General features: G+C 42.3%; 1 protein-coding gene across 1 annotated transcript in view; it reads left to right on the top strand.

Moving 5' to 3' along the window:
- col16a1 (collagen, type XVI, alpha 1) overlaps positions 1–19,532 on the top strand; it is a 66,417-nt gene extending 46,885 nt beyond the window's left edge. Inside the window, exons 33-70 of the mRNA XM_053446580.1 lie at positions 73–114; positions 488–523; positions 607–660; positions 758–826; positions 918–971; positions 1,307–1,333; positions 2,237–2,290; positions 2,423–2,467; positions 2,589–2,660; positions 3,318–3,371; positions 5,178–5,231; positions 5,419–5,538; positions 5,798–5,839; positions 5,964–6,035; positions 6,384–6,428; positions 7,547–7,591; positions 9,849–9,902; positions 9,999–10,052; positions 10,180–10,233; positions 10,325–10,369; positions 10,480–10,533; positions 10,621–10,656; positions 10,744–10,806; positions 10,906–10,977; positions 11,093–11,146; positions 11,311–11,355; positions 12,502–12,546; positions 12,757–12,810; positions 13,451–13,504; positions 13,596–13,646; positions 13,910–13,999; positions 14,143–14,178; positions 14,296–14,340; positions 15,432–15,626; positions 15,818–15,881; positions 16,061–16,234; positions 16,308–16,385; positions 17,559–19,532. Coding sequence (XP_053302555.1) covers positions 73–114; positions 488–523; positions 607–660; positions 758–826; positions 918–971; positions 1,307–1,333; positions 2,237–2,290; positions 2,423–2,467; positions 2,589–2,660; positions 3,318–3,371; positions 5,178–5,231; positions 5,419–5,538; positions 5,798–5,839; positions 5,964–6,035; positions 6,384–6,428; positions 7,547–7,591; positions 9,849–9,902; positions 9,999–10,052; positions 10,180–10,233; positions 10,325–10,369; positions 10,480–10,533; positions 10,621–10,656; positions 10,744–10,806; positions 10,906–10,977; positions 11,093–11,146; positions 11,311–11,355; positions 12,502–12,546; positions 12,757–12,810; positions 13,451–13,504; positions 13,596–13,646; positions 13,910–13,999; positions 14,143–14,178; positions 14,296–14,340; positions 15,432–15,626; positions 15,818–15,881; positions 16,061–16,234; positions 16,308–16,385; positions 17,559–17,752 — 2,496 coding nt within the window. The 3' untranslated portion in view covers positions 17,753–19,532. The remainder of the gene's footprint in view (positions 1–72; positions 115–487; positions 524–606; positions 661–757; positions 827–917; positions 972–1,306; positions 1,334–2,236; positions 2,291–2,422; positions 2,468–2,588; positions 2,661–3,317; positions 3,372–5,177; positions 5,232–5,418; positions 5,539–5,797; positions 5,840–5,963; positions 6,036–6,383; positions 6,429–7,546; positions 7,592–9,848; positions 9,903–9,998; positions 10,053–10,179; positions 10,234–10,324; positions 10,370–10,479; positions 10,534–10,620; positions 10,657–10,743; positions 10,807–10,905; positions 10,978–11,092; positions 11,147–11,310; positions 11,356–12,501; positions 12,547–12,756; positions 12,811–13,450; positions 13,505–13,595; positions 13,647–13,909; positions 14,000–14,142; positions 14,179–14,295; positions 14,341–15,431; positions 15,627–15,817; positions 15,882–16,060; positions 16,235–16,307; positions 16,386–17,558) is intronic.
- The last annotated feature ends 1,264 nt before the right edge of the window (positions 19,533–20,796 follow it).

Raw genomic sequence — 20,796 nt, 5'->3', positions numbered from 1 at the left:
ACATGCAGAGGATCGTGCGTGTTCACGTGACGCACACACAACTTAATCCATGTGGTCGTGTGCCCCCTGTAGGGAGAAACTGGAGCTGCGTCGGTCGGCCTTCCAGGCTTTCAAGTAAGGCTGACCAGTCTTTACAAAACACATGTGGATCACTAAAGACGTTTAATGTCGACATGATGCAGCTCTGTCATTCACTGAGGACACAAAGCTCTTAGAAGGAGACCAGCTGTGATCTCACTAATGAAAAACATGTTCTCCTGTGATATCACCGTTTAAAGTTTTCCTGCCTCTCAGATCAAACAGTGAAGACACAGGGTTGTAAATAAAACAACCATCCTGAACTAATTTTCCCTTGAACCCTTTGATTCATAATGGGATCTTCAAACATGGGGAAAACTATAAAACACACTAACTGCAGACTCTGCTCTTTGTTTCCCTCCCCATTGAAACCGGCTTTCCTGTCTTGTCCTTTACATCCACGTCAAAGGGTGAAAAGGGAACGAGAGGGCTGCCAGGAATTGTTGTAAGTTCCACTCATATTTCAAGAGTCTTACAATTCAACTCCACCTCCATCTATTTCTAAATTGGTTTCAATGTTTTGCACAGGGACCAGCTGGAGACAAAGGATCAGTCGGCTCCGTTGGTCCCGAAGGAGAAAAGGTGGCATAAAATAGAGTGTTGAAAAATAAATTAAATCGAATTCTCATTGTTGTATGCAAATGAACCCAGTGAAACTTACACAGTTTCCTGCTCAAAGGGATCTCGAGGAGATGTCGGGCCTCCAGGACCACAGGGGCCTGCAGGCGTTGGAGCAGTAGGGCCTCCGGTAGGACATTAATGCATCTTTTTGCATGTAAATTTAATGTCATAATTTCATATATTGTCAAACATTATTTTATTTACTTTTTGACCCACAGGGTAAAGATGCAGCGCCCGGCGCTAATGGATTGCCAGGAGCCGACGGCAGACCCGTGAGTTGTCGTGTTCCTTTATTTTATAAAGCGTGTGTTTCACTTGCGTATGTACACGTTCATCAGTGGTTTAGAGGATAGTTTATAGAAATATTCGAGCAAACTTTTTTAATTTTCTTTTTAGCTTCTTCGGGAATTGTCCTTGATTTAGGCATCATTTGTAACCAAGGACGTCTGCCTCGATCCATAACAGAGGCAACGTCTTCTCCCATCTCATCCCCTGTCCCCTGATCTGCACTCAGGGCTTTCTCCTAGAAAAAACAAAGCAAGAGTAACTAGGTGTTTGTGTGCGTGTGTGTGTTTGTGTTCATTTGTGCTGTCTCCTTCTCTTGCAGGGACGTGATGGAGCTGAGGGGGACAAGGTAAGTCTTCCGTTTTGTTTGGAGGAAGGGATCTGGAAGGTTTTGCATATATACGGGGGGTGGAACAGATGGTAATCACAAGAGATGGTTCAACGGACCCCACCTCCTCCTCTCGCCCCCCAGCCTCACTCGCACACACACGCCAGTGCTGGCACACAGATGCACACACCGGCCTCGCGGCATGGATAGAGTAGCAACAGAGGTGACAAGTGTTCTGTTGCTGGCAGGCTAGAGCAGTTTCGGAGGCCTTAAGAGAGAGTGTGTGCGAGACTATTAATTACCGCATTCATCAGAGCCACCAGCCCGGACTGTCACCGAGAGGGTGGGAAATATGAGGAAGTGGTGGAGGCAGCGTGTGAGGGGGGGATGTGGGACATGCCAAAAGAAAACAATAAAGATAAGACGGAGGAGAAACTTTAGGAACACAAAGAGAGGTAGAGCAAAAAAGGCAACATGTATAACCTATATACAGGGTGAGCTCATCCACATAATACTTGGATGACGGAGGAAAGCAGTGAGAGCAGGTGGGTAGCAGAACCTTAGACACGTTTTCCAGATTTGAGATGAATTACACCTTTTTGCATCATAGTTCCGTAAATGTATTGGACTTCTCACTTTACACTCTTAGGAACCATTTAATGTAATGTTACACCTTCTGCTCACAAAGTGGTATAAAATAAATCCTCATCATTCCTCCCCCACCTGCAGTCATGACTGTCTCTTTGTCGGAAAAGATTTTCAGGATTTTAGCAAAACTGAACAAAAATAGTCCTGAAAGCCCAGGTCTCTGACTCACAGCACCAGGAGTCCTTTTAATGTTGAATGAGGACTCGGTTCTTCAGCCTTTTGAGTTTCACTTTCGATTTCTTTTCTCATGCGTCTCTTCTTTGATGCATATTTCAGGGTCCACCCGGAGAGTGCAACTGCATAACGCCGCACACGGGTGTCGGCGGACCTGTGAGTGCACACTTGCACACAGACACACAAAGTGACGCACGTGGACACACGTTTATTGAAATCACTTTCTGTATATCCTGCTTGTGCAAGCATCTGTGCAGCTCTGATTTTGAACCACCTCTTGCCTTCCAGGGAGCTCCAGGAACTTCGTTAAACATGTGGCAGCCCGGGCCTCAGGTCTGATCCATCAGCCAGCAGTCCTGTCTGATAACTCTTGGCTGTGCTTCCCACCTAACACAATATGACTCTTTCATTTTTGTTGGACTGTGAATTCTCTGATGCCATTGTGTTGTTTCAGGGCCTACCAGGACCCCCCGGCCCCCCTGGCCCACCCGGGCCTCAGGGTAATATTGGAAACGACGGAACCCAGGTAACAGAAAGGGGGATGTGGATGTTCAATTCAGCAGCTTCTCCAACAGCCTGAATTGAGCAAGCTGATTATAATAAAGGCTTTTCAGCTTTGGGGTATTTGCGGTTACATGACTAAGGCTGTGACATGCTTTGCATCTTTAGGGGTCCGCGTTATGCATGTCGAAAATGCACTGACATTATATATGTGTAGTGTCTGTGCAGTAACTGGGTTTAAATTACATTAAAAATGCATTAATAACTAACGGTGCTTCAAGCTTTAACCCATGTGGGAAGCGACTGAGCAAGCTTTGGGAATGTCTGTCAAGACATGAACAGTTATTTGGAGGTCTGGTTTTAAATTAAAAAAAGTTACGGAAAAAAATACTTATCCAGATAATAAATTTGATTAAGTTTGAGATTAAAACCGACCTTCAAATAAAGTGCTGCTGTGCTGCAGGGAGTCAAAGGTGTGAGTCAGAGACTAGATGTGGTGATGGTAACTGAATGGCAGAGGTCATTTCTTTGACAAAGGTGGCACTTGTAAATTGATATGAGACAGAAATGGCCTTGACCATTTCTACCCTGAGGTTTTGACTCTGCCTCGAGCCTCGTGGAGATGGGAGTGGCTAGCCCTTGATTGGAAACAGAGAAGTTCAACCTCAGTTCCTTCTTTCAGGGTATCCCGGGAAAAGACGGGATACCGGGGAACCCGGGTTTGCCTGGAAACAGCGTAAGTAAAATTAGAGAGAAGAGGAGGAGGAGAGGCGTCTCTTCTCCGCTGACTGAGGGCCCCATGTTTAAATAATGCAAATGCAATCTAATCTTTACCACACTGTTCAGCCCCACATCTGTCAAATGAGAATCATGGCACAAGTTTGGTTTGTGTCGCACATTAATGTGGTATCTTGGTGTCTATATATCGATGATGTATAACATGAAACATGCAGGAACATAAGACATATAGCTGTTTAGCCCATTATGGATCCTGCCTCAGATCTGTCTGAGCCTCCGCCTTGCTCGTGTTCTTGTGGAAAAAGTTAGTTTCGCGACAGTACGTGCAAAGATTCATCAAAGTGTGTTGAAGTTAGCTGTAGATTTTTGTAATGCTGCGACTGTATAATGTGTTTCGTCTAATTTCATTAAGGGAATATCAATGCTGATGCTGGCCAGAGCTCAAAGGGGAACTTAACCTTCAACGCCAGAATTAAAGTGCAGAGAAATTGAGCTCCTAAAAATTCTGTGTAGTTGAACATAGACGTGTCTAAAAGGAACTGCAGCATCTTAAATGTTAAAGGTGAACACAGCATTGTACTGCACTGTAGAAGCAACCATATCTGTATATTGAAATACATCCATGATTCATAGGTGAAAAGAAGTGATTTACTGCTGTGTAACCTCTGACCTGTAAACCTAAATTTGAATTGCCAAAATCGCACTCCACACTTGTCCGGACCTGGTTTTGGCTTCAGTAGATAAACGCTTCTATGCCTCTTTTCTTTTACGGTCTTACTGCCAGAGAGGTATAATTTCACCTTAAGTGGCCTTGCAGGTCTCAGAACACTTCACAAAACTGCTTAGTCTTTGAAACACTGCAGCATGTTGTTCGGAAAGCTCACAGAGGTCGCAATTTAGAGAAATGGCTCGAGTGAACGTCACACGTTGACATAATTACAGAGAACCTTTCGGGTGAGTCTATGGCGAGGCCAATTGGAGGCAGCCTAGAACTGGCCTCTCTGACTAATGGCTCCAGTTTGAACAATGTCAAATGGAACTGTAATGACGGTGAAACCAGGCCAGGTGCTATTGACAGACACTCAGTGGAGAGGGGTCCCACTGGTTTGATGGGGAGCGACCGCCGTTCACAGTGGATGTGATTGGCCACGTGGAGAGAGCAGTTTTATTTGGGAGCTCACTATAAATAGACAAAGTCACTTTATTGTGGCATTTGCATCTATTCTGTGGTTGTTGTTGTGTGTTGGAAGAAGCAGTTCTAGGTTTCTGTTTATCTTTCTCAAGGCGACACGCTGAATATTCAAACTTTCCGGATGTAGACTTGAGCCCTTGACACAATTTACGTTCAGTTTTACAGCTGAGGTTTATGTTTCTCTTTCCAGAATTTTTTTGTTGATAATTTGCATTTGTTACACTCCAACAATGAACCGTCGGCTTTCTGCAGCTTATATGGACGTCTGTTTAGTTTTTTTCCCCCTAAAGAAATAAATTGTGAGAGAAAAAATTCTGAGAAATTCCCAAAACATTATTATGTTTGATAAAATTCTTTATAATTTCACATAAGAATCTCATATTTGAGACTTGTGGGATAAGCATGGACCTTTTAGTTTTAATAAAATAAATCTAAACTTTTAGAAAAGCTGTGTATGGTGTAATTTCATTGGAGAACTTTGTTTCTGTTTCCTGAATGTGACAAAAGGAGCTGATATTCATAATTTTGCATAGCCCTTGATTCTTTTTTTTATCTTTAGTATAATGATAATTAATATTAATCGAGTTTCCTTGTCCCTGCCTCCTTGTGTAGAGCACCTTCGGGACAGACCAGCTGCCTCAAGATGAAGGTGGAGTAGACGGTGACGTAAGTTCATCAGTGATATTTAAGGACTTTCTGTGCTTTTGCATTTTTTTGCCGGTTTTTCTTATGAAAACTGTTCAGCTTGTGTGTGCATCTACATGTCCACTGATCGGCCACAACAATCTGTTGTGCTGTTATGGCTGACTGGTGTTTACATTTGCGTGTCTGTGTGTGTTTTTCTGAAACACAGGAAAAATGTGAGGGCGACTGCTCCCATGGGTTGCCAGGGGTGCCCGGCCTCTCTGGTGCCAAGGGTGAGAAAGGAGATGAGGGCAAGGCAGCCGCCACCCCATTGGACAGCTGTGACATGGTGAGACTCGGAGGAACTGTGGGTTTCTTTCTTGTCAAAGCATTTTCTCACGATACGATTCTCCACATCAAGAATCTTATGAAATACCTCTAATGGCGCAGCCACTGTGTTTGTTGTTGTGCCTTGATGGATGATGACTTCCCCTGGTTTTTGCTTTTCATATGAGTGTGCATGGCTTTCTACGAGTCGTCAGTCTGACACAGTATGGCGCCGGCAGTGAAGCATTACTCTAATAACCTGCTCTGATGTCTGCCTACAGTGTTTGGAGAGACTTCGTACGATGCAGGCGACACAACCAGCGGTCAGCTGAGATCATTGTCGTATTCTGTCGACGTGAAACACAAACACTTACATTCATATGCTGTTACACAATAATGGAGAATCACATGCACATTTCCTGCTGTTTGATTTGTCTTATCACGCAGTATGACCAGCCACGCTCGGGATCACCAGGAGTTCCAGGAACGCCTGGGCAACCAGGAATAAAAGGAGAACAAGTGAGTGTGTGTTTTTGTTGTTGTTGAGTAAACATATAAAAACACATTATTGAATACGGGGGGGTTAAATGAGAGGGTAGTGAGAGGAAAGTGTTTTCTCATGCACAACCAATCTGCCACAGCAATAAATTGTTGTGTATCCGAAGCCTGTTTTTCATTGAGTTCACTCCGAAACACCATTAACGTGATTTAAAACATATTTAGTCGTTCAAAAATCATTTCCCCAATGTCAAAAAAAAGTGCGGCAATCAGCTGCAACATTAAAACCAGTTGTACTGCTTGTCTGCCTGTGTGTATATCTTTACAACTCTACAGCTGTCCAGCTTTCTCTGTGTTTATTCACCACAGGGTGCACATGGAGAGAGAGGCCAAGCCGGAACACCAGGACACTTGGTGAGACTTTACCTTGAACTTCAACCTATATCCATATCAATCGTTTAACTTTTAGCGAAACAAGCTAAATATGTTTGTTACATTTGAACTGAAGAGACATATTTACTTGTTGATGGCAAGACTAGAAAGCTGGGAGACAAGAAATGTCCACACACAAGTTAATGTTCCCAAGAACCTGTTTTATTTTACCTTTTTTTTCAGGTTATGATTCAGGTGTTTTTAGATATGCACTGAACTCCAGAGAGTCTCCTGACATTCGCAGGTGTTCTCCTCTGCAGGATTCAATAATGGCAATGGGCCCGATGATGACGTTTTGAAATGAAAACACATAAGAATACAATTAGCTCAGGATGAAAAGGCAGAACAACACACGTAGAAGACAACAACAAAGACGTGAAAAGAGCTGTTGGTGAAAAGGGCCGACCCAGGTGTCGATGTCCTGTAATCAAAAACACACAATCCTTGCAGAGATTGACACATTACATCCTGCCTCTTCCTAATCTGAAACTTCAGAGATGTGTTGTTCAGAAAGAGTCTTAGCAGAGAATCTACATGGTTCATGTCTAAAGAAGACTCTTGTGTACCTAGTGTTCCCATCTTATATTCATTGAATTTGTGCTTGTGCTTGCTTTTGTAAACTTCCTCTAAGACTAAAAAGCTGTAAAGTGGACTCTTATGCTGTGTGAATGTGCTCCCATCTGGAGATTTGGAAAAAAAAGGGAAAGATAAAAGTTTTGCGGCACTTTGATGACATCCATTACTAACTGAGCGAATCATCTGAAGATGTTTGTGAATGATGGTTTACAATTTGTTTACTTCTGTGAGGGGAAAGATTTGATTAAGATTTTATAACAGCACCGCAGAGTGTTTCTCTCTCAGAGCTGCAGATATGAGGCGACTGGAGAGGAGCCTCTGTTTGCCACTTTCCGTGAGCTCACAGAGCCCCCTGCTGGTCTGACTGAACATGTCATCCAAAGTTCTCAACACTCACAAACATTCACACAATCTTTCAACACATATGAGCTTTCTTGTCATGCAGCCTTCAATGATTTGGAACACGTTGAATCCTGCTTTAATTTTTGTTTTGAAGTGTTAATGTAACTATTCTCTGCCCACAGGGACCTCCTGGTTTCCCAGGTCCTCAGGGCCCATCTGGTTCAACTGTAAGTTCCATTCACACTTTTAACCTAATTCTCAAATTGTTCTCCTCTTTTAATCAGTAATGGGATTATTACTCAGATCCTTTACTGAAGTAAAAATGCTCATGTGTCAAAGTATTCTGTTACAATAGTTGTTACAATGTGTACATAGGATTTTGTAGCTGGATAAAGTAAAGCTGCTTTTAATAACATCATCAGAGGGTGTCAAGATAAATCTCAGAGGTGCTAAATTAATTTGGTTGAAGAGAAGACATTTCTAAGTTGTGCTATTTGGCAATTTGCATTCAAGTAATTTGGACTTTTCTCACCTCTTTTCTTATCTATATCAATAATGGAAGAACTACTCTGATACTTTACTTAAGTAAAAGCACTAAGACATGTATGTCAAAATACTTAAAAACATTGGATAACTCAACCTACCTGCAGTGATGGAGGCAGCACTCAAACATGTTATTCAATTAAAAGCAACACATTAACCTCTATACTTGAGTAAAAGTAATTAAGTGCTTGCTTTTCAAATATACTCTACTCCATCATTATTTGGTTGTTAGTTGGACTCTTCAGAATCCAGTTTTGATGTTTCTTCACCAGTGAGTGCTGCTGCTGCAGGAGGCGGGGTCAAATAATATCATTATTGATTAAAAAATGTCGTGGAGTAGAAAGTGCAGATATATGTAGTAAACGGGAAACGAACCTCCAAATCAATCTTGTGAAAAGTCCAGACACAAAAATAAACAAATACAAAAATATACTTTAGTATATTAACTAAGGAAATCTAATTTGTCACGTCCGCCCACGATCTTAACTGTTTAGTTTACAAATTAACCAGTCACCATCTCTGTTAAATAAATGCAATGGAATAAGTAGTATAAACTTAGTATAAATCATAATATTGAAAGTACTAAAAGCTCAAAACCATAACCAAGTACAGTACTCCAGTGAATATACTTAGTAACTTTCCACATCAGATATTAATGTCTTTATCTTTATCTCTGCCTCTCCCTCTCTCTCTCATTTCTGCTCTTCTCTCTCCTGCTCCCTCCTCCGTGCCTTCTCTCTCTGTGCGTCTTTAATGAAAGTTATTTCAGATGAGGAAATGATTTGGTTGTCTCTTTCACCAGTTGTTCAATTACTCCCGTGTCTAAGTGATGGAGAGTGGAGCCGCTGTGCAGCCAGAACCCCCCCTCCCCCCTCTCCCCATCCACTTCCTCCTCATAGAGATTTATTGTTTTGGGAGAACGGAGATTGTAAATGGATGAGCCGTGTGAGCGCCGCGTGGAATCCATTTGCAAACTAGTCGAACCTAATAGCAGGAGTTAGCTGCTGCTGCTGCGTGTGTGTCTGTAGTGTTTGTGGAAAACAAGGGGGTGAATTGTGAAGCTGCCGCGGAATAGATCGCTCACGTTGAGTGCTGTGAAGTTTCTCACAATGATCAGCTAATTAGTTTCAACTCAGTATGATTGATTATATCACTGCCCTCACTATAGTCTCTCTCCAGTAAACCATGTCGTATGACTACATGTCCTTTCTCACTGTGATGTCCACTGGTTTTTAAAGTGTAGTTTATTTTATTAAATCGAAAATCAACCCCAGCTTCCACCATCTAAAAGCAATTTCACATTTATGAAAGTATCTTTAATTTCCCTCTGACATTATTACATTTTTCGGCATTTTTCAAAACTTCTCTCCTTTCTTTTTCTCCAACAACATCGCATCTGTCTTCAGCTTGCAGACGCTGTTGCCAGGCGACAGATGATACGACAGATGATACGCACACATGCTTATTAATATTTACTTCAAATTAACAGATTATTAGAAGATATCGGCCGTCAAAATGTCATGAGTCTGTTCTGCGGGAGCTGTATTCACAAGAACAGTGAGAATAATTGACAGAATTGATTTGACAATTCTGAATCTGCAGGAGAATAAGAGATGAAGGGTAAACGATGCTGGAAATCAGGATCTTTTTTCATAAGAATTGCAACAAATTGGACAGAGGAGGAAGTGTTCACCCTGTGGTCATAACCGTCACAGAGGTGAATTCCCTTCCCAGAGGTGTAGAGCAAAGGGACGAAATCGAATGTAGTCATTCCCCGGGGGAGACGATCCGAGCCTCTTAGCTGCCTCCTCCCTTTGATATTGACTCGCCTTGTCCTTGGTTCATTTACACCCGGGGGCGGCCGGGCTACCTCTCCTCCTGACATGCATATCACATCCCGTCCTTCATTTCCTAATCATTCTTCCCTCACGCCGTCCTCAGGGTCAGCAGGGCGAGCGAGGGTCACCCGGCCTCCCAGGATTGAAGGGCGAGCAGGTATCTATCTGCCAATCATCTTCCTACATCCAAAATTATAACGTGGAAAGAGAAAAATAATTGCTCGTCTGATTGATTGCATGATCTGTACCTCAGGGCCCTTCGGGGACAGCGGGCTACCCAGGAAGCATGGGACCGCCCGGTATGCCTGTAAGTTCCTCTCGACGCCTCATTATAACTGTGGGATTGACAACGAATGTCCAGCTATTGTGAATAGATGGATGGCTCAGTGATATGTGAGCTGACATTGATTTTACTGCTGTTTTTTATTTGACAGGGACTGAAGGGTGAACGCGGGGGTCCAGGAAGCGCTGGTCAGAAAGGAGAATCAGTAAGCTACTGCACCAGCTCTCTTATGTAACAAATACGAACATACAGCTCCTGATCACATTTTATCAACTATGTTTCTTCCCCCTGCACAGGGTCCTCCAGGTAACGCCGGGTACCAAGGACAGGCTGGCTCGCAGGTCAGTGTGTCATCGTAAATTCCCCTCATCAATATCCCCACTCATCTTCTTCATCTATCATTTCAAAGTTTAACCACTCCTTAATCATTTGAGCCAATCTGTCTGTGCAGGGCATTAAAGGAGACACAGGACCAGCGGGGCCAGGAGGTAGCAAAGGGGAACCGGTATGTTAAAAACACAGGCACAATACACAAAACAAAAAAACATGATAATTGGAAACACATTTTTTGTCTCGCTCCTCTTATTTCAAGGGTTTCCAAGGACAACCAGGCTTCCCAGGATCACCCGTAAGTACATGTTATTAGATTCTCTCTTGCATATTTCTCCTTAGAAGTGTGTGCAGGGACTCTGCATATCTCTGTGTTTGATTTCAGGGTCCACCAGGTCTTGCTGGCAAGAGCGGAAGGGAAGGCCCGCCGGGGCTCAAAGGTGAAAAAGTGAGTATTAAACATACAAACATGTAGCTGGTTCCGTTTTTTTTGGTTTGCATCCCAAAAATATATGAGTCATTGTACTGAAACATCCCATTTTCAAAGGGTAACGATGGTACACAAGGGTCTCAGGGACCAACAGGACCCTCAGGCTCACCAGGCTCTCCAGGATTGATGGTACATGTGTTTTATATTGCTGTTTATTACCCGGATTTGACCTTTTTACATGTATGAACTCTGTGGGCTGCCCAAATCTTCATTTTCACTCTGTTTGTCTGTTTTGCATTGAAAGGGCCCCCCTGGAATTGAAGGACTGGATGGTAAAGACGGTAAACCAGGGCTGCGGGTAAGTCACATGAGTGGCATGAACCCACTCTCACACACACACACACACACACACATTGAACATGCAAACGCACCATGTGGTAAAGCTACAGTGTGCACAGTGAAACACGTGCGTACAATCTTTGACCTTTGACACTGTTTATTTATTTATTATTTTGTTTTCAGGGAGAGATGGGACCTGCAGGCCCAGTAGGACCAAGAGGAATCCCAGTGAGTATCACCTTTAACATTGACGTGGAATGATTTGATTCTCCATCGATCAAGTGCAGAAAGCACAACAGTATAAATAGACATGAGAGATCTACTGTATAACAATCAAGTTTATAAGTCAAGAACTATGTTCAAGGGAAGCCAAATCTTCCCTTCTTGCATAAGGCCTTGCATCTGATGGGCACTGCCTGCACACAGCAGCCACGCTGCTTTACTTCTGAGGTCAGATTTGAATATATATATTTATATAAACACATAATCGGCTCTGAACTAAATGTACAAAGTCCTGCATGTTTAAATGAAAAAATAGTAGTTAATTTTTTAATACCTAATATCTGTTGCTAGTAGTAGACCCTCAAAGTCACAGAGTTGCATAAAAATAGCAAAATTAGCCAAATTATATCCTTTTTATCACCAGTTTTTTGGGAAACAGTATAATAGATCCCGATCTGCACCAAAATGTAATTGTTTCTTCCCTGACCTATTAGTGGTAAGTAGTTTTAGCCTAATCTTGCTTGCAAGCTAACAAACAAACGGACAGGTATAAACCTCCTTAACAGAGGTAAAAAACACAGTCTAAAATAGGTAATTACATTAGGAATTAGATTTTTTTCTCCACAACAATCTGACAACCCAGCAGAAGTGATCTTGTGACCCCCCGTGGGACCCTCAGGTTGAGAATCAGATGTCTGGAACCATTCAGCTGTGATCATCTTTATTCCTGACTGTTGTATCGTTTCCTCAACAGCTTCCTATTCAAGTCAGGTATCATAGTTTATGATACTTCCCTCACCTACAGCATATCAGCTCTCTACAATTGCATGTGCGATCACTCCTGAGCCTTGTTAATTAGGTAGATGTGAGCCCATTGGAAACTTCTGAGCTTCCAATCCACTTCTAGGATCTTTCCAGCTCTCTGTCTTGTGTAAATTCATACTCAGATTGAAGAGAGAGGAGTAGATGCCTCTCCCACTCTCCCTCTTTTCTTTTTTAGTCCTCTCTCCTGCTCTCTGTATCTCAGTTTGTGTTCTACCCGAGAGCAGGTGTTCAGGATTTCAAAGACACGTCTGCCTTGTGCTCTGGCAGCCTCAACTTTGTGAATTTTGATAGCGCACCAACCTCATGCTCTTTGATGTGTCTCCTCAGGGATTCAAAGGGAAAACTGGTCATGGTGGCTTCCCCGGACAGAAGGTCAGCCAACAACTCATTGCTTTACCATCACACCTTGTCTGTCGGTTTGTCTACTCGCTGGATCTGCCCGATGCTTGTTCATTAACACAAGCTGTTTAATCAAGATCACATCGACACATGTGTTGATATTTTGGGTCTCTACTTGTTGACATGCGATGCATTCTATTCATGTTCCATTTCTACCTTTTCATTGCCTCCTCATCTTTTCAGGGTGAGGCTGGACCCACAGGTCCCCCTGGAGCTTCAGGCAGGCCCGGACATGAGGTGAATATTATTGTCTTCTATCATTTTCCTCTATTGGAAAAAGGTAATTTATGTACACAGTGGCTTTATGTCCACAGAGAGCCCCCTCTGACTATTATTATTATTTTACATGAAGAATTATAACATGTGTAGTTATATATCATATATTTATTATTTTCCACTGTTTGCCACACACACAGAATAAAACATTATTAAGTTACAGAAAATGTCATTTTCCCCCCATTGTTACCTCAGTGGTTACTGGGTCGGGGCAGATTTAATCCTGCTCCCTGCAGTTCCATTTTTGCACGAGGAAACATGTGGGGCACTGTGGGTTCCTGAAGTGCTCGGCCCATGAGAAAATATACTCCTACTTTGAAGGATCCGTGATTCCCTGCATATGTTAGAGATGTGTTTTGGGTGACATTTGTTACCTAGTAAATGAGTAGACATTTTGATACACATTATTCTTTATATATCATTTTACGATCACTTTACATCTCCCACCCCATGTTCCCCCCTTGAATTTGGGCTTGCATGTCCCTCCTGTATGTATACAATCACAAAGCAAGACTACATACAGTATATAAATAAATATTTAAATAAATATCACTCAGTGGAACCCTGAAGATCCTAAAAAGTCAATATGTGACCTTTCCAGGGTGATCCTGGTACCCCAGGAACTCAAGGCCGACCGGGATCCCCCGGCAACATTGTAAGTTCACTGCCCTTTTAAATCTCACTCATGTCTGATGTTTTCATAAAATAATATGAATAATGGTGAGTGTTTTTAATTTCACCACCAGGGATCCCCTGGTCAAGCTGGATCTCCGGGACCTATTGGTCCATCAGGATTGGTAAGAGAAACTCTGTTTAACTAAAGACAAAATTAAATTAGATTCATTGAATTTTTAACTGTTCTGAAAGGGGGAAATGAATTGGTTCAGAAGTCAAAAGATCAACCAGTGGGGCCAAAGAGTCACAAATAATGCAAAAGATTAATTCTGGAATAACATGGCAGAAGCTTCATATATGTATTTAAAAAAGGAAATAAATGACCAGAGATGAGAACGTGTTAACTTAATTTAAATTATAAAAATGTTTCTCCCTCGTGTTTCAGGGTATAAAGGGAGATAAGGGCCAGGCTGGTGATAGGGGTCTGCCAGGGATGGGAGGACCCCCAGGACCCCCTGGGCACCCAGGTCCCTTGGTTAGTGACTCTCAACATATGTCCACTTCCAGATAAATGCCCCTAATACAAAGTACATTTAATTAAACTCCTTCCAAGCTGCTACACGCCAATATATCTCACGTAACCTGTCTTCTTTCTCCTGCTTCGACTTTGTCTTTCAGGGAGAGCCAGGAACGGATGGTGCCGATGGTAAAGATGTGAGTAATGTGCGGGTGTGGTGTTTGTCCTTATTAAAGGATAATGAAAAGAGAGATGAATGCAGGGGATGTGTATATTTCACTGCTTGATGGATATTCCTGTGTTTGTTTTGACAGGGAACGACAGGGCTACCAGGGGACAATGGGCAGACAGGTCAAAAGGTAAAGAGCTCAGAACAATACATTATGATTGGGTGTGAGTGCGTGTGCTGACAAGCCTGGCATTTACCATCCATTACCGCCGCAGACCATCTGAATGCAGCAAGATGCCCCCTTTTCTCGTGCTTTCAGCTCGGGGAGACTCAGGTCGTCGCACTGTGGTGCTGAACATGCTCGCTCCCTCCATTTCTGCCCGCTCAGCAGCCGCACTAAACACATTCATCAGTTCACAAACCCTCTGACTCCCTCAGCGACACCCTCTTTACTCCTCACCTCCCTTCACCCCTCTCCAAACTGGCAGCCGGGGGCTGCCAGCGAGCCCTCGGCGGCTGCAGAGCCTGTTGGACCTCTACTGAGACGCAGGCTTACTGTACTGTAGGTGGTTACAGTGATAAAGTTATTGTCCTGCCTCTGCGATAATGCTATTAAGCACGAGGGGAGATGCTAGATGAGGCTATTTGTCACACTGACAGGACGGCATTGTCAGGGTTTTAGCTGCGCCGAGGAGGAGAACAGAGGAGAAAGACAAGAACGGACTCGTCTATTCTTCGGCGTCCTCTCTATTTCAAGGGCCGCCTGTCTGTCTGTGACGTGTAAACATTAGACGTCCATTATGGGCTGCTTTGTCCTCGATAAATCACTGTCTCTAATGTACTGCCGCTGTTTTTCTGGGCTATATTTACACAAGCTGAAGAGTTGGCTCTGTTGGTTGAGTGGAAAGTGATATAGATGTGGCCCAAAGCTGTCTTCAAGGGCTTATTCCTTTTTTAAAACAAGGGTAATTGTACAAGGTAATGTAAATGAATACATATGGATAACTTCCTCCCACTATCTAGAAATGAAGCGCAAAATATTTGATTTGTATTATATCCCCACTGCTTACATGAAGGAGCCAGGGATTTATGACCCATACTGCAGCCAGCCACTAGGGGGCAATCGAGAAACTTTGGCTTAAATTATGGGAGCTGTCATGTCGTCCAACTGTGATGAATGAGTACCCACTTTTATCCAGTCTTTTAAAAAAACTACCTATAATAGTAATTGTAAACTAGCTGATTTGCTTTTATCCACTTATTTTCCATTTTGCCTTCTAGGGTGAAGCAGGGGCCCCAGGCCAGAGAGGTAATCCAGGTGAGCGAGGCAGACCCGGGCCTCCTGGTGGTGGAGGATACCACTCCAAGGATGCTCAGCCCATGATTGGCCCAGTCGGACCAAGAGGGGAGAGGGGAAGCCAAGGCTCAGCGGGAACCCCGGGGCTCCCTGGACCTGCGGGTACACCAGGAAATGATGTAAGGTTCCTTACCAGCACAGTAGCCTGATCTTTATGTTATTTTTAACTTTTAATCAGCTTAATAAGTGTGGTGGCCGGAGGCGCTCGCTGGCTCCATCTGCTCCTGTAAATAATGAATTTTCTAATTATCTGCTTTGATTAATGTTTGCCATATTGTTTTTCTCCATTTTTTCCTTTGTCCTCTCGCAGGCTGTAGTCAATTATGATGAAGTCAAAAACTTCATCCGCCAGCAGGTCATCAAGATCTTCGATGGTAGGGACGAGCTTATCTCTGCTGGGGTCGTTTGTTGTTGTTTGTTGTTTCTTTACCAGAGCACTGTTTTATCTCCAGCTTTGTATCTCTCTCTGTCAAGTAATTGTAATTTGTTCCTTTGGGACACCACAGCCCTGACACCTGAGAAAACTTTCCCTTTGCATGTTTCCTCTCCCCAGAGAGAATGGCGTACTACATGTCTCGCATGCAGATGCCAGAGAGTGTGGCATCCCCAGGTCGCCCCGGGCCCCCAGGGAAAGACGGTACTTCGGGTAATCCCGGAAACCCAGGTGCGCCTGGCAACCCCGGGCAGATAGGCAGACAAGGCCGATCAGGAGCCCAAGGACCCCCAGGTGAGCCTTTCGTTCATAGCACCTTGGCGATGGTGTTGTCACGTGGCTAAAACATGTGATTATTTTCCTGTAGGAGTTCGAGGACCACATGGAGAAAAAGGAGACAAGGGTATTGGAGAGATGGGAGATGTAGGACCTCCAGGAGCACCAGGTAATGTAGCCCACTCCGACTTCAGGGACGTGGTAAAGCCATCAGCGAGTCCACTGTTTCTAAAATATGATAGAAAAGTTGTAACATTGAAACATTTGAGTTATTATTTCAAATGTCACATTCTGTGTGATAACAACACTACGTATCTGCCTTCTACACACACATGTTAGCTGCACCTGATGCTCAGCCCCTTACTAACATTTTATCACATAAACGATGCTAATTGCTTCAAAAAGTTTGTGTTTTGTTGATTAGTAAATTGCTCGCCTGATGAAAGTAATTCTGCAACGTGCCTTAACTCTCTTAAATAAAAATTAGCAGGCTGCTAATCAACCAAATCAACATCTGAGAAGCTTTAATCATCACAAAGTTCTGATAGCATTTGCTAAATTATCAAATTAGCACCTGCAGTTGATTTCATGTTTGGTTGAAAAAGCAAACTCACTCACATTAGGATTGTAATTCAGATTTGAATGTTTCATGTTTCCCTCATGATTAACATCATCTACAGTAATTGGTGTGAACTCGGTGTGTTTCTCCTCCTCATATTACGGACATTAAAGTCCTTCAGTTTGTGGATTACCCCCTCATTTATGTTATTCGCAGCTTAACTCAGAGTTAGATGAGAATATTGATGCTACAGTTTTATTTGTACGGGAAATATTAGGCTATAACCAGCAGTTGCTTAGCTAAGCATCGGATAAAGGCCAGACACAGGAAACAGCTTGCAAAGGTGAAACAATACAAACAAAAGGACACTACCTGTACAGATCAGTAACAAACGTTCCCTTGTTTGTTTAATATATACAAAAAACTAAAAACCTAAAGTTAATTTCCTGAGAGTTACTTTTTATTATATCACATTTTAACAAGTGAATTGAAAAAAAAAAAAAACGTTTAAATGTTCAAATGTGTGCAGTGGTGGAGAAAGAACTGAAAAACAATGTAAATGTGTTACACAATACAAATAATGTAGTTAAGTAGAAATTACATTTTTACATATATGTGTGAGTAAAAGGGAAAAGTACCTGAAAATACATAAGCAAAGATACGCAAAGAATGTATTGTATTGATTTTTGCTAAAAAGTACATTATTTTTTTATAATTCTGCCTCCTTAGAAACAGGACAGCTGCACTTGTATGACAATTCTCCTCTTTCCTTGATTCCTCCAGGCATGCCGGGGTCACCTGGCTACGGTAAGATGGGACCCCCAGGTCCTGTTGGTCAGCAGGGCGTTCCCGGCATCCCAGGATCTTCTGGTCAGCCTGGCTCAAAGGGAAATGATGGCCGGTGTAATCCTGCAGACTGTATGAGCCATCAAGTAGAGTACAGCCCCAAGGGCCCACCTATGAAGGGCCCCTGGTAGAGGGGATGGAGGAGAAGGGCAAGGGGGACAGAAGCAAAGACACTACGGACAAGACAGAATTACCAAAGACCATGATCCAAAGTTATTGAATTTGATGAAATAAAGGAGCGGCTGTTGTTGTTATATTTGAGTTGTATACATTTTAACCACGCAGATGTTTTTTAACTGTAGTTCTGAGCGAAAATCCACAATTTCGTTGTAAGGGCCTCACTGGAACCGAGGTCTACGCCAAAGCAGCAGCGCTTTTTTTTTTATCGCGTCATTCTTTTTCCCTGTGAAAGCCAATTCATTGCTTTATTACAGCCTCTTATTTTCTCCCTATGTTTTCACTCCTTTTGTACATTTTCAAACAACCCAGGGGAGGTGACAAGAATCACAATCTGTATTTGCTTCTCCTGGATTTATTCTGGCTTCTTTTGTTATTTTTTTCTCTCTATCGTCTTAAATCTGCAGGAAGAGAATACACACAATTATCGTAGCACTTTGCTTCCACCTCTCGTATCTTTCTTCCTTTGTCACTGAATCCCATTTGGATTGCATCCCGCTCATTTCATATTCTGTCTCGGTGCCTGAGGTGTGATACATATTTGAATATGACTTGTAAGAGAATATCCCTAGAAAGGTATTACGGTTTCTGTAGAAACAGAAGAAGTCGCAAACTTGCATTCATACCCTCTTTGACTGTTTTGTATATATTTATATTTATATATATGGTGGCTTTTGATACTTTTCAAAGGATTTGATAAAAGTCGTATGCATGGCTAAACATTTAATTTTTCATTGTCAGTGGTTCCACGGCAACAAAAAAAATGCCACGGGGATATTTTTCTATAAGCTTTCAAAAGGGAATAAGTGTTCAGTAAGAGACAAATTATTTATAGAAGAAAATTGTGTTTACATGAGAAAGCACATTGGCTTTTTGTAATTATTTTTTTGCTCTGGTACATTTTGTTCATTTTAACTCCGGCCTTTGTGGAGAAAAAGCCATTTAAATGCACCTCATCTCATCTGGTATTCCAAAGTCGCTGTAATGGCCGTCTGTCCGCTTCACTCAGCACTTGTTTAAGAATATAACAGGAGCAATAATTGAGCCCCAATTACAACAGGTACTGTAATGTAACACATTTTGTGCAGACACAAGAAAAACAACAATCACATATGAGGATAAGAACTTGGAAAGTGTTTCATGGTGCTGTTTTTTCAAAGTTTTTGTTTTCATTTGTTTATCAGAAAACAATATTTTGGATGAGTAATAATCACAGTTAAAACCAAATTTCTCACACTCTCACTCGACTAACTAATGTTCGACTTCAAACTGAATCCCACTGTTATGTTAACGAACATTCAAATACTGTAGCATTGATCAACCAGAGACAATGGGCCCCTGGGCACAGACATGTAAAAAAGACCCCTCCACCGCTTGTAGCACATCCAGAAAATAGCAGAAGTTGGTGCTATTTTAATTCTCTTTATATTGTTTAATAATTTTTTGTGTTTCAACCTGTGTCTCCTTTGCATCATTTTGTGTGTCTTTGTGGTCTTTTGAGCCCCTTTATCATTGATGGATTTACTCTCCGACAACTAAATGTTCCCTGTCGCCTCAAACAGAGGCTCCGGCCCAAGGGCCCGCTGACTGCTTGTGCCCGATAGGCCCCGTTCAGCTGTCCAACTGTGTATCCATCCACTCCACCTGTGCATCTGTTGCTTCACTGTCATTGTGTCTTACATATGTTGTTGTATGAAACATTTGAGAATGAAAACCATCATTTTGAAAGCAGAACTGAAAATGCGTGTTTTTTTTGTTGCTGTTGGACACATGTGGCTTTCATCCCCTTATTGCCTGAATTAATTTCCAATTATATAAAAAAAAATATTATTGGTGTTTTGGGCCTGTCATACAGATGCTAAATTAAGTGGAGATTGTTAATTTCAATATAGCACATACAATTGATATAAAATTAGATATGAGGCAAATTAGCGACATTAGGCATAATGGGGCATAACCTTAATTTAACCAATTTTGGTATGTAGATTATTATAATGATGCTGCTTTTGCTTGAAATTGAATAACAACATATGTTTTCTGTACAATCATTGCTGTTCCATCATAACAGTATTTGAAATACAGCTTAATACCTCAAAATAACTTTGCTGCACAGACCCAAGGGGTTAGTACGTATTTTCCCCTCCGACCACTAGATGGAGGCAGAGTGCTTCCAATACCTTCCTTGGTATGTGTAGTATTTGCACCATCAGGCACAATCGTCACATCGGCGGCATTAAGAGCGGAATGGGGTTTGAGGCAAATTTGCGACATTCGTCTACATGTGGTTAAGAGTGTCAGAAGTTTTGTCGTCATCTTCGGAAGCAGCGGGATTTTGTTTACATGCGTGAGTTGATATGAGAAATGAAAAGGAGAAGGAGCTTAAAGAAGTGAGTCAGAGCAAAGACACGTATTTCCATTCCCCACATGATACATTCCGGAACGTGGGATTTTACAAAAGGTTCCTTTTTATTGGTTTGGGTTTACCTGAACAGCCAGAAAAAAAAACCTCCTTACAGATGATTATATAAAGAACAATAAATAGTTTTTTTGTTGTTAAAAAATAAATCAAAATCGCCGACACCCTGTGGAAAGTTGGACAGTGGCATAGGGAGCACATCCGCACTGGTGACGGATTCGTCTGGAGAACTCATTATTTCTGTAGGAACTTTTTTTATTACTCACTGAATTCATTAACACAGGATTTTTCGTTGGTGCATATCGAAACCCATTCATTTTTCTCTACATAATAATCAACACACATTTACAAAGATTTACAGCACTGCATTGTGGGAGATGGGAGTGCCCATCGGGATATGCTGTTGCCAGGCAACAAGAGAAAGAGATAAAGCTAGTCGTTAGTTTCTAAAATGAGGCCCGGGTAGGGAGCAGGGATTTGGGGGGAAAGGAGGGGAGAGGGGGGGCAATGTACACATGAGGTAAATCACTCAAGCTGTCAGAGGAAAATACTACATTTTACAATACAGTACAGAGTGTGAAA

This window comes from Pleuronectes platessa, chromosome 18, assembly GCF_947347685.1.
Source record: "Pleuronectes platessa chromosome 18, fPlePla1.1, whole genome shotgun sequence".
In the NCBI taxonomy this organism is placed as follows: domain Eukaryota; kingdom Metazoa; phylum Chordata; class Actinopteri; order Pleuronectiformes; family Pleuronectidae; genus Pleuronectes; species Pleuronectes platessa.
The sequence above is the reverse complement of the archived record's forward strand: the minus strand, read 5'-3'. Positions and strand labels throughout refer to the sequence as shown.